The sequence below is a fragment of the Motacilla alba genome, chromosome 1, assembly GCF_015832195.1.
Source record: "Motacilla alba alba isolate MOTALB_02 chromosome 1, Motacilla_alba_V1.0_pri, whole genome shotgun sequence".
NCBI classification, from domain to species: Eukaryota; Metazoa; Chordata; class Aves; order Passeriformes; family Motacillidae; genus Motacilla; species Motacilla alba.
The window spans coordinates 19,233,958-19,247,326 of NC_052016.1; the positions used below are offsets into that span (position 1 = coordinate 19,233,958).

Below are 13,369 nucleotides of genomic sequence, written 5' to 3' on the forward strand. Positions count from 1 at the left end.
CGAACGATCCTATGATTCTGTGATTCATTTGGCGATACGGTTTGCTGTCGCTACGAGCAGCGACAGCGCTGGAAGCAGCGCTGGCCCAGAAATTCCCTGGCGATCCCCTGGAAAGCGGCACCGGTCCGAGGGGCTCTCAGTTCCCCGCAGCGGGGCAAACTTTGCCTTCCCCAGGGAAGGGACGCAGCGGGGCCGCCCCTGCAGCCGGCGAAGGACGCGGAGCCCTTCCCGAGGGAGGAGCAGGGCGGCCGCGGGGCTCGGCGGGGCCGCCCAGCTCCCGCCGGGCGCTCCCAAGATGGAGGCGGGCGGTGTGACAGGGCGGGGAAGGGGCCGGGCGGGGGCTGCGCCCGGGGCAGGTGCGCGGGGCGGCGCCGCCGGGAGCCGCAGCCGGGCCGAGGGCGGCGCTCGGCGCTCCGGGAGTGGCAGCGGGGCCGGAGCGGGGCTGCGCTGTCCCCCTCCGCCGGGCGGTGACTCGGGCTCCCCCTCCCGCCCCGCCTCCCGCCCCGCTCGCCCAGCCCGGGCCCGGCCCAGCTGCCGCCGCACGGCGCCGCCGCCACCCGCCGAGCCCGGGGCGCCGCCGGGAGCCGCGCGGGGGCCATGACGGTGGAGCAGAACGTGCTGCAGCCCGGCGGCGCCGCCAAGGTGAGTCCCCGGCGGGGCCCGGCCTGGAGCGGCTCCGCGTCCCCGCCGCGCCCGGGCCTGGCCGCGCCCGCTCCGGCTCCTGCCGTTCGTCCCCGCGCCCGCGCTGAGCTTCTCCCGGGCCTTGCCCGTGCCGCGGCCTCGCCTGGGCCCCGCCGCTCCGGCGGCCGCGGAGCCGCAGCGGGGGCCGCTGCCGGCCCGGCCCCGGGTCATCCCGGCCCCGGGCTTGGCACTGCCCTCGGGGGAGCCGCGGCGCGCTCTCCGCGGCCCCGAGCGGGCCTGTTGCGCTCGCAGGCTGCCGGGCAGAGTGGCGGGACCGGGGCCGGGCAGGGAGAGCGCGGGATCCCGGCCGAGCCCCGCGTGGGCCCGCGGGGGGATGCTGCACATGCCCAGCGTGACCCTGCAGCGCCGGCATCCGCGCCTGCCAAAGGTGAACGCTATTTCCAGCGAGTGACGCGCTCCTGTTGGAGTGAAAAAGTGCCGGGTTTAGGGACTCGTGTTAACGTGCATCATCGAACGGGGCTAAGGGAATGACGGCGCTTACCAGTATTTTACTGTGCGCCAGGACTCGACGGAGAATGTTTCTCTGTTAAAAGAAGAAAAAAAAATGATATCTTCTAAAGCTTTCCTTTGCTTGAACTGAACTGTCAAGAGAAATGTCTAAAATTAAATTACAATAATATGTTTTAAAGGTAATTTGTAGGTTAACACAACTCTTGTGGTTCGTGTTATGACTGTTGCCTCTTCCCTGATTTTTATTAGTGTTTTAATGGCATGTACTGCCTTTATAAGAGGATAAAGGTATATGTGCTTTGGTGTAGTCGGTGTGGAAGTTCAATGGCTGCAGCCGTAAGAGTGGACAGTGGGAATGTGCTGATTAGGGTATAATTGGTTAAAGTGGTACAGCTCGCATTTAAAAAGCTTTTTTGGGGGGAGGGCGTGTCTGGCTGAGGACTGCTCTCATAGTTGGAGGTAGTTAGCAGTGATTTTGGCGGCTTCAGCAGGAAGGCAAGGGCTGAACGGTCTGATTTTGTTCCTCCCTCAGTGTTTTCAGTTGGGCTGTGCTCGCAGGTTAATGTAGCAGATTTGCTGCTGCATGTGCCTGCTGTGTTTGAAAACTGATGTTGCTGCTGTGCATCTGACAACTTTTGTGAGCAAGTTTATTCTTTACAAAACCTCTTGTCAGTGGTTTACTTAATATATCGTAATTATCACGTCAGATACATAGTGCCTTCTGGACCCTGATCAGTGCTGCCTATTTGCGCTTTCTGACAGTAATCCTTAAGGAGTAATGTTAGTTTTCAGCTAAACTAGAAGGATCCTTAGTCTTCAGCTAAACTACTGCTTGTGGGTCAGTAGTTCAGATTCACTTGAGCTTCAAATCAAGGATAAGCCCAAAAGGAGGTTGAAGATTGATTGTGGTATATGCCAAGTAATCCATGCTGCAGTAAAAAATACAGCTAGCAATAATTCTGAAGTTGTAATCAGCATCTGTGGGTGTTGGCCACTTTTTTAAGTGTCTAGAGAAACTGAATAAAATATCAAGGTTTTTTCATGGCAGGGATTTTTTTATTATTATTTCTGTTGAATCATGTGATTATTTTCTTATCTGCAATTGCTTTTAACCTGTTTTATCCCTAATTGCATGCATTTGGGGAATGAGGGAAAGGCAAATCTTAAAAGTACTTTGTCAAAAAGCTTTATTTGACTCCAGAGTGAGTAAAATTTTTCTCATTGTTAGTGAGACTAATGACTAGCTAATTGGATGACAAACTTTAACATTGATCAGGTATTTGCATGTAAGAAGGCAAATGGTGACGGTGCAGTGGGCTGATGGATGGATGAAAGGTGGAGAGGCTACCACAGCAATAGCTTACTGTTTTCCCTTGAAAGAGTAAAAACCCAATGTCCACAAATAAGGGAGTTTGTTCTGGAGACCTCAAAGTTTGTTACAATTGTTTTCTGTTAGCGTGAAGAAACCACATACAAGCAGAAATATTTTGGGTTTACAAGAGATGCCTGAGTCATCAGCATACCTTATTCGGAGCCATGGTTCCCAACATTGTTCATCATGTTTTCTTACTGTCATACAGGAAGCGTGTGTCAAACTTCAGCAGCACTTGGAGATGTAGGTTTGTATTAATAAATGCTTTAACTACAAACAGCCTGCTTCCCACTGAAGCTATCTTTAGTTTATTGTGCAGTTAAAGCAGCTGCGTCAGGTCAAAAGAAGTTTTTTCTTTCATCTCTACTGGTCATCTTGACCCTTAGTTAAAACTTGTAAATTATGTCCTGAAGCAAATAATTAATCAAATTATTCATGTTGCTCATGGACCTTGTGTGCTTCTCTGACATTGTTCGGTGTCTGAAGGTTATAGGTAATGTTCACAGTAATACTAAGCCATGTGAATAAAGGTAAACAACATGAGAAGTTAAAAAAACGTAGCTTCTTGTTTTGTCCAATCTGTATTTCTGTCCCGTCCAATCCTTTTTTTTTTGTTTTGTCAGGCATTTTACTGCCGAGGAAATAAGGCACGAGTGTTGCAGGATTTCCCGTACTCCAGGCAGCCCAACATGGCTGATGCCTGTGTACCTCAGTTTTCCTCCTGGAGGAAGATCTTCCTAAGCTGCCCCTCGTGCTGTGCTGACCCTTCCCTCGGCCAGTGTCCCCTGCACAGCGAGTTCAGGGGCTGGGTGAATGGTGATTTTTCTGGTAGCTGGAAGTTATGACGTGGGGAGGTTAAACGTGCTTCAGCAGTGCCTCTGCTCTGATAAGTACTGTGATGGTCATCCCAGAACAGCAGATTGAAGAAGCTGGGTTTTAATTGGTGGCACTTAGCTGGCCTCTCAGCAATGTGTGTTATCAAGTTCTACTGCTTCTGGAGAGAGCCTGACATTTGGTTGATACATGGATTTAAAGGCTGTTTTATCTGTCCTTTGGTTTCCCACACCCACTGTTATTTCAGACCTGTGATTCAGCAGTGCATTGGCAGTGTAATCTCAGGAATAGTAGAATAATAGTAGAATAGAGCTGTGTCAGCTCAGGTAATTTTTTTTTTTTTTCTAAAAGAAGCACAAACTTTTAAGGATATTTATCACTTGAAATGATGCCTGGCTAATAGTATGGCACTGAGGTTTGTGGTTTTTTTTTTTTTTTTTTTTTTTTTTTTTTATAAGAGCAATAGCCACTTCATGCAGAGGATGATAGAGTCATCTGTCTCCACCAATTGACATGATGCAGTCCTAAATGGCAGGAAGTGATTGCAAAGTATCTACTGAGCACCTGGTAACAAAGAAGGTATCTTGGGAGCTCTGTACTCTTTTTTGTTTTTTTGGGTTTTTTTCCATCTTAATAGATGGCAACCTTCCAAGGATTTAGAATTCAAATCTTTAAAACCTCTGTATCTTGAGAGTTGAGTTCGTGGTTGCCTGGTGGATTCGAGAGGCTGCAGGCTCCCTCCCTCTCTCATCACGAAGCCAGAGCCACCCTTGCCTGTGACCAACGTGCAGGTGTCCCTGTGCACCGGAGAAATGGTCCCAGGGTCATGGAGTGAGGATGGTTTCTGCATCTCCTCATGAATGGGGAGCTGTCTGTGTTTGGACTGTGTGACAGGCGAACTTGAAGGGCTTGAATATGGGTGGGTTACAGCTGCCAGTGCTGGTACCCGGAGCTTTAGTACCTCTTTGTCCAGAATGAGCAGAATAACAACAGTGGTTTACTGAAAGTGTTTGCACCAATTACTGAGTAATTTGTAAACATTACATGAATGTGGAGTTATGCTGTTAAATATAAGCATCTTGTTCTCTATTTAAGAAGCTCATATCAAAAAACTTTGTAATGCTCGTAGTTACACCTTTGACACAGACTCCTGTTGGTATTTCTGAAAGCTAGAGCAAGGTGCAAAGGCCAGTGATTCAAAGTAATTTTGAAAGCTCTTGTCAAACTGGTCTGCTCAATGCCTTCTGGTTTTGTGACTGTTCTGATGGATTTTGCTGGGAATGGGTGGAGGTGTGTGTGGTTAGTTTTGGATTATTTTTTTGTCTTTTTTTTTTTGTTTAGTATCTATGCAGGCTTGATGAATCTTGGAGGGTTGTGTTTATTGATATAATATGATATGGATCAGCACCTTTATGAAGCCTTTAACAGCAGTTTAAAACTTTTTGCTTTCAGAAAACCTTTTACAGAAATTTAGTAATGATTTTGATTGTGTTTTTGAGAAGTTTACAAGTGTAGTACTGTCATTAGAATTTGTCTGAAATAATGTCTTTAAATATGTTTGGTCCACACCTTGAAAGAAAAGTTCTGCTTCAGAATATGAAAGTGTAAAGTTTATAGATTTTCCAGGTAACCTTTTGTAGTATTATTTTAAAACATCTGTAATAAATCCTTAGCACACATTCCCCCCTCCCCCCAGTATTTTTAGGATAACCCTGTATTCACAGCTGCTATGAGCAGCAGCTACAAAAGATAGTAAAACCCATCAGCTTCTATGAAAAGGTCAAAAAAAACCCAAATTACCCATGTCTTAAAATAGAAAAGTATTTCATGTTTTAAAAAGTGCTTCATAAATATAAGTGGAAGGATAATGGAACAGTTCCTTTCTTACACTCTTGTGCCTAGAAGATATGTTTTGGCCAGCATCTCCTTAATTCTGTGAGTTCAGCTGGTGTCCATGGACTTGAGTAAATGAAGGGGAAGAAAGGAAGAACAAAAGATGGAATTTCTCTTCTGTTTCTGGCTAAATGTTCTCTACTTCCTTGTTGAAAGACCCATCCAGGAGGTGGCAGCCCATTTTTTCGGTCCCTGAGAAGCTGGCTCTATAGCTCCAGTGATGTGAATGGTGAGGTTGAGGGATGTCACAGGTGCTGGGGACTGAGTGGCCAGGTTTGTAAATCAACCTGAGGCCCCAGGGGACTTGGAGGATGTCTGTTCACGCTGGGCCCAGATCTTTGCAGAGCCAGCAGGGAGGTCTCTGACACTCACATTTGTAGTCAAATGTGACATTCCTGGTATTCCATAGCATAAAATGTAAACAAAAAGCTTAAGAGCTATGTCTTCACTTACATGTATTCATGTAGGAATAAATTCCTTTAAAGGCCTGACTTTTCAGTTTTGTTTATTTGATTGTGGTTTTTTTTTTTTTTTTTTTTATATTTGATTTTCTGTTCTTGTTAGGGAATAGAACTCTCAAAAATCAGAGGCGGGGGTTGGGGGGGGGGGGGGGGGGGGGGGCGTGTGCGTGCATGAGTTGCTGGGACCTGACTGAGAGAGAAGTCTTTTCTACTTTCTCTGAGTAGAAAAGCACAGGTATGGGAGCAGATTTTCTCGGAAATGAAAGTATCCTGATGACTTTCACTTTCTAGTTCTCTTGTGATAGTCACTGTGATTATTTTAAAGTGGGTGGAGATTTGCTTCAGTCACAGTGAAGGGTTGTGTGTGTGTAGGTGTTTGGGGGTTTTTTGTTTGTTTTGGATTTTGTTTGTTTTGGTTTTTTGTTTTATTTTTTTTCTTGGCTTGGATTTTTTTTTTTTTAGCTGGCTCTGTTATTAAACTTGCCTGTCAAACCCTGATGACTAAGTTACCAATGTGATGGTCTTCAGTCAGCAAATGGACACCTTTAAATTGAAAGAATTCAGGTTCTCAGCAGGGGCCTGTTGACTTGTGCCTGGAGTAGCAGTGTAACATCACTATTCAAATCACAAGTTAATAGTATTAGGTGAGTAATGTAGGAGAGGCTGTTGTGACAATGTATTTCAAAAAGGATTTTTGTGAATTCAGGGTAGAGTTCAGTCTTCTTTTCACAAAATGAAATAAAGATGGCTTTTCTTAGCTGATGATTACACTTTATCAGTTGGGGTGCTGTTAAAGAAGTCAACATCTGCCACGAGTGGAAAGTATTTGACTGGAGTGAAAATTCAGTTTCAGCAGTCAAGTGAATCTGATGTCACTCATGTGTGATTTCTCAGGGAGCTGAGTGTGAGATACATGGGGTAAAAGCTCCCTCCGTTCCCTTTGGGACTGTGATATGCCCAGTGTTCTGGGTAATGGGTGGTCAAGCATAATTAATAGGGAAAAGCTGATACTGTGAATCACAGGAGTTAGTTGCTTGCAAAGCCATGCAAGTTGAAAGCTTTCTAAAAGCTTATCCTTTTTATTATTTAAAAAGGGAGAGAATGCTAAAGCTCTAGGGCTGAAGGAAAGATGAGGTGTTGAGATGCCTTCCTGCAGAGCATACCTTGCATGGTAGTACAGACTCGGGCTTAGTGCCAAGTAAAGGTACAACCTCAGGCTTTGTGCCAAGCAAAAGGAAATACTTTTTCCTGTTTCCTCAGGCTGACGAATGCCATCTCTTGCTGCTTTTTGTGAACACTTGTAACTCTTACTTTGGCAACACACTATGTTCTGAACAGCACGTGTCAGATTTTTTCATGTTACTTTACATGAATAGTGTGCTGAATATAGATGTTACCATAAGCTGTATTGTGCCTGCACACCTCAGCCAAGCTTGCAGGTAAAATTGGGAGCAGCTGTAGTGTATGCTGTGGTAAAATGGTAAATCTAAAATGTTGCTTTCTTCCAGCATTGCAGTTTGCTCCCATTGTATTGCAGGGTTTACAGTTTTCCATTGCTAGATTTTTGTAGGAATTCAAAACTTGTAATTGACTAAGAGCTCTACAGACCACTAGTGGAAAATTTTCATGAAACATCTTTTTGAATGATCCTGTCCATACCACCTTTGTGCTCTGTTACCGCCCCATTTTTCAGAAGTGGATGAAGTATCTCTTGGCTGCAGAGGGTTACACCTCCCTGCCTCAATATTTGAGGCTACCACGCCAGTCTGTGTTCTGGAGTGGCTTGTGGGAGTGTGCTGACTTCTGCTGACCCTCACACGGCTCTATCTTCTGGTAGGGGGCTGGTTTTTTAGCATACTGAACTACACAGTAGTTTTCCTGTGGGTGTTGTGCAGAGTCTGTGGGTTTGGGCTTTAATCTGAGCGAAATGTTAAGCAACATTGACTCAAAATGTTGAAGTTGCTGGGAAATGTTTTAAAGGAAGAACTGTGTCCTAAGATTGTGTAAAGAACAGATTGACACAAAATATCATGAGCTGGACACTTTGATGATGACTTCAGTTGTTGGTGACGGGCTTTCTGAGTTCTCCTTTTTTTCATTATACGGTGGCTTTCCTGTGTATTTAGTAGCATCATTCATTCTAAGCATTTGAAAATCACAATGAAAATAATCTATTCAGACTAGACTTGGCAATTTTTAAGAAGGCACTGATTTTTATTTTTTTTTCAGTTGGGCTTTGCAGTTTTCATTGTTTTGTAAATGTCATTAGCTTTTCTTTGCCATAAAGGATGAAATTCAGGAGCATGTTGAAAGCCATCAGCATGAGAGTTTCCCTGAAATCTGGTGTTACCTGGTGATGGGACTTCAGCAGGGACAGCATTGTTGTGAGCAGTAGCACCGCTGAGTGTCCACAGCTTTAAAGTATCTCTCCTTCTAAGGGTGTTAGAGAAGTGGAATCCAAAGGACATGTGATGTGGAACAGATTGAAGGCTGGTGTTGCAACTAGGTTAACTTTGAAAACATTACCTGACACAGACTTGTGTATGTAAACCACTTTTTTTAAAGGGCATTTAAGGAAATATTAGTATGCAAATTTGAACAAGTTTTATTCTGAGATGCCCAGCTTTGACTTGATGCTTTTGTTTGTAGCTGGTTTCTGAATTATTTTACCTGGTGGATTCTTGCTGAAAAAAAATTATACTCTGCACAGTATTTATTTTAAAATATCCATGTTATCAACTAATTGGCAACAGTCAAGCTTATCCTAGTTTAGGTGCCAAGAAAATGGAGATTGTGTTTAAAATATCCTTGACTACAGCTTTTTTAGCCATCAGGTGAAAGCATATTTTCAGCTTTATAGTAAGCAGAGGTAGACAGAACAATGTATTTAATAAAAGCTTCTCAGAGAGGCATTAGTGTTTGCAAGGCATGATCTGGAGCTATTTAAATCTAATTGACCCTTGTATCCTACCATACACAGAATTTGTGGAAATAAGTGCATGTGATATGAGGCATTCTATCCCTCTGTGGCTTCGTCCTGCCAATTGTCATCATTTCACTGGTGTTGTACCCCAAAATCCAGAGAGCTCCCTTTAGAAGAGGATGTTCACTTTAATATTAGGGTCTGAGTCTGAGGTGTAAAACTTTTGGATTGTGATTTATGCAACTGTATTTCATGCCAGTTTTTACTTTTGTTGCACAGTAAATGGTAGGCTTGAGGTCACGCATGGTTTATGTGGTAACTGTCCTGCTCACAGCTGTGTGACTCCAAGGAAGGTCAGATACCTGTGCTTGAAATTTCTATCTTATTCTCAAACAAATTACTCTTTCAATAAATTTCCATTAAAACATGAAGTCACTTTGAAAAGTTGAATTTAGCTGTGTTTCTGCTGGGTTTAAGCTGGAAAAAAAAAAGGAGAGTGTCACATGGAAGTTGAAAATAGTATTCATTTACATTCAGGTGTGTGCTGTGAGAGTGCTTTAAAGTAAGCATCTGGAAAAACTGGGTGTGCATTGGCACATGACATTCTTCATTCTTAGTTCTCTTCAGAAGAGGAGATGGCAGGAACAGACTCCTACACCACTTCCCTTTTGTTTTTGGATTTATTTTATTCTTCTGAAAGTTAGTTACTTTGAAACAGAAATTTCTCCTGGAACTACACTTGTTGGAAAAGTACTATTTGATTTTCCCCCAACACTTTACGCTGCATAGGTATAAATGGCCTGGTTAGAGAACTGAATACTATATTGTATCCCAGAAATCTTAGGTTATGACTGAGGAAGCATTCCTATACTTTGTGGATTTTAACTTTTGCTTTGTTTTGATGTAGAACTGTGGGAAAAGATATCAGAACATTTTTAAGCCTGCAAATATAATTTTTTTTTTAAAGCTAAATAGCTTTATAGATGGCTTGCACAGGGGTTTCCCTTCTTGGTATTACCTATTTTCCCATCTGTCAGGTACTTTTCTTCAAATTCTGCTTGTATCTCTTATGTAATTTCCCACCTGTTTGAGGATTTTTTTTTCATTTAGAGACTTTCCCACTACTGTGTAGTTTTCTTACTTTAGAATCTTCTAATTATTTGGTGGTAGTAATTGGCCAGTTTTGTTTAATTCTGGCATCTAAGCTTATAACATTTTTTTAAATGGGTACTAGAATTAAATCTTCTCTGTCTGTATCCCACTACTGGTTTGGAAATTAAAAAATAACTTACAGCTTACTGGCAACTTTTAACAGTTCTCTCTGGTCTTGCATGTGTATTATGGGACTTAGTGCTGAAAGCCCCAGAATATCTCTTGTGACAGTCCTGTCTGGACCACAGTTGCCCCCTCTCCTGAAGCTGCCTGGGATGCCTTTTTGGTACAGTCTGCAAGTCTACAGGATAAGCTCTGTTGATGGTGAAGACAGACAGATTTCCTCATTGTCACCAGTTCCAGCTTTTGCTAAGTTACCATGTTGCCTTGAAGCTTTTTCTGGGGCTGATTTTAAGGTAATTTTAAATGTGCCACCTGCTGTTGGTGCTGAGTGGAGGGTGTGTGCCATGCACAGGCTCTGCTGAATTGTTAGAGGCCAGGGAAGGTGCTGAGTGCTTTGTGACCTAACTGAATAGAAAAGGATTGAAGATTTTACTATCAGAGTTTATATCTCTGTTGTTTGATGGAGAATGTATTGGCATAATGCTAAGATGTCAGAACAGAATTTAAATTTTTGTTTCAAATAATTTTCCAAAAATGTGAACTTGTTAGAGGAGTATTTTGTACCCCTTTTATTCAAGTCAGCTTCTGAAGCTTCAGGTAGGTGTGTAGTGATGGCAGAAAGTCATTCTTGGTACGATACCACTGATGCTGGTAAAAGTGGCAGGGCTAAATTACAGTGAACAGTGCTTACGAACCAAGGTGGTTGTAGATTTCTTGAGACCATGTCCGAACGTTTTAGAATATAGCACCTTCAGCTTTCTGTGTGGGAGGTGAGGCAAATGTGTATTTCAATATAAGGTCCATTAGAAAGTGCCCCCCAAACTTGGAGCAATATCTTTCTTTCTCAATGGCCTAGAAAATTTCACCTCTGTGGAGTGCAATGCTGAATTTACTATTTCTTTAATTGTGAGGTAGTAAAATTACATGCTGATCCCTGGTATAGATCTCATCACGTCTTTGAATACTGTAGTGTCTCTGTTGTGTTTGAGGTTCATTTCAATTCTAACATCACCTGCATCCATGGGGGTTATTACCCAATGCAAGTGAAAGCTGCTGGCTGCCCTTCACAGGCCGTGGTGTAGCAGTGGCCTTTCCGCAGGGATACAGCACGTGCCAGCGCCTTCCTGGTGCTTGACCCAGCCAGGAAAGGCTGTCTCGCCCCAGAAGCTGGAACTGCTGTCAGAAGCCTGTCACCTTCCAGGCAACCTGTTAAACACTGCCCCAGATTTTATGTGACTTAATGTTATCTGTAGGCTCATTCTTGTGCAGAGTTGTGCCTTGTGTCTGTCTGTGCCCATGTGCCCCTCCCCAGGCTAAAAACATCTCTATTCGCACGATTTCTTTGTAAATGGTTAGTGGAGGGCAGGATAAGCAATCAGATAATTTTTCTGAATACTGCAAATAGCACTGTGTGAATTTCCTGATGTAACTGCGTCTTATAATGCACAACAGTTAGGGGAGTGACCAGTTGAGGCTATGGGATGAGTTCACCTCTGGCAGACCTCACTGCAGTGGAGTGGAGGTGCTCTCCCTCTGTTCTTCTTCCCAAGCCCTCTATGTTGTCTCCTCTAACTTCTTGTGGCCCAAGATGTGGGCAAGAGCAGGCAGTGTGATCAGGAGCTACATGCTGGGTGGACAAGGTGCTGGGAAGCCTGGGGGTGCTGCTGAGGCTTTTGGGGATCCCTGAGGCCAGGCCAAGTTGCTGGAGGTGACTTTGAGCCGTTGCTTTTGAGAGGTAGGAGGCTAGACGTGCCTGGGTGCATGCCTACTCTGTGATTACAAGGCCTGTTTCTATAGGAAATCATGTTAGTAATTTTTTTTTTAATTGGACTAAATGGAAGACCTTTATTGAAAGGCTTTCTGTTAAGTTTGATTGGGTTTTTTTTCCCTTTCTATTCAAAATAGACAGCTGACCTCTTTCCACAAATGTGCCCCTTCTGTTGAATACAGTGGACTCTTTGTAATACAGACCTGTCTGTGAAAAAGTGCAATTTAAATTTTATTTACAATTTCTCTGCTGTACTGTGTGGAATTTTGTGTGGAAAAATTGTGAAATCTTCCTGGTATCACTTACGTAGGGCATGTAGCAGAGTTGTTTGAGGTGAAGTGGAAGCTTTGATCTTTGTGCCATTAATAGCTGCAGTAGATGAAATCCTTCTGGATGTGCACACCTAAGGCAGGGAGTGGAGACCGGTGTATGGCATTACAGCACATGCAGGACTAGGTCTGATTGTGCATATTTATTTATGAGAAGTGCACACCAGGAGCACCACATCTGTCACTGTGAGATTTTTAATTTGTCTCCCATTAGTGTAAGTTTTCTGCTATATTGCCTAAGTAGGAGGGGGGCTGCAAGAGGCTTTTTCCCTCATCAGTTTCTCTCACTAGATAAAAGAAGGATTAAAATAATGGCAGAGAAACAACTTATTCTTTTAAGGCTGCTGCTCCACAACAGTTGAACCTGGTGGAAACTGCTGTAATCTTTGTTTTATCCCCTCCCTTGTCCCAGCCCTGGCTCTCACTAAGTTGGCAGGAAATCAATGTATGCAGAGAGCGACTCTCTGGTTTATTGGGACCCTGGCCTGGCTTTCCAGAGGTTTGGATGAGTGGTGGTGCTGGCTCATAGGGATGAGTGGTATCTGGCAACACCAGCCTGGGCTGGCCAGCACTAGCAGGAACTACAGCCTGGGAGGAACAGCTGACTCCTTGGAAGCAGCTTGTGGTCTGACAGTCCCTGTGAGTGTTATCGTTTGTAAGTCTTGCAGAGCCTGGGATCCTGCTGATCTGAGTACACTTGGAATTTCCAGAGTTGGTTTGTTTGTTCCTAGAATAGTAGCCCTGGTTATCATAACAGCAGAGTGATAGTGAGGGGCTAGCTTGGTGTTTCTGTGGGAGCTCTTCGGTATTATGCAGAGCAGGGTGAGGCTATCATGATGTCTGTTTGGAGAAAAACAGCCCTATAAAGGTGCTGAATGTTTGAATGGGCTAGTGGGACTGCCTTTTCCACTTGAGAGGAAGGACTGTGAAGAACATCAAACATGAGCCAGAAGAGCTTGTGTTCGGTGTGATGGGTTAAACTGTGATTGGGATGCAAAGGAAAATATTTCAAAGTGTAAAAATGTGGATATCATGGCAGTGTTGTTTTAGATCAGAAAGACAAGGCTGGACATTTTTAATAGTGACTACAGTAAAATTATACCCTAGGCAATAGTCATTCCTGTGAGGAGAAAGCTTAAGTCTTAGTGGTGCTGCCTGGTCAGACACTGTAAAATGGGATGCTTATGCGTGATGGTAAATATATGTGAACTGAAGAAAAAAAATTAAGACATAAACTTTTAGAACAGAAAATAGACAGGAGTAATTGGAAAAATATCATACAATGACCTAGGTTGAAAGGGACCTCAAAGCTCATTTTGTTCCAACCTCCTGCCATGGGCAGGGACACCTTCCACTAGACCA

General features: G+C 44.0%; 1 protein-coding gene across 2 annotated transcripts in view; it reads left to right on the top strand.

Moving 5' to 3' along the window:
• The first annotated feature begins 374 nt into the window (after positions 1 to 374).
• USP25 (ubiquitin specific peptidase 25) overlaps positions 375 to 13,369 on the top strand; it is a 90,098-nt gene continuing 77,103 nt past the window's right edge. The window contains exon 1 of one of the 2 annotated variants that reach the window (XM_038124962.1): positions 375 to 642. In XM_038124962.1, coding sequence (XP_037980890.1) covers positions 598 to 642 — 45 coding nt within the window. In that variant the 5' untranslated portion in view covers positions 375 to 597. The remainder of the gene's footprint in view (positions 643 to 13,369) is intronic. The other variant, XM_038125039.1, reaches the window with a different exon arrangement.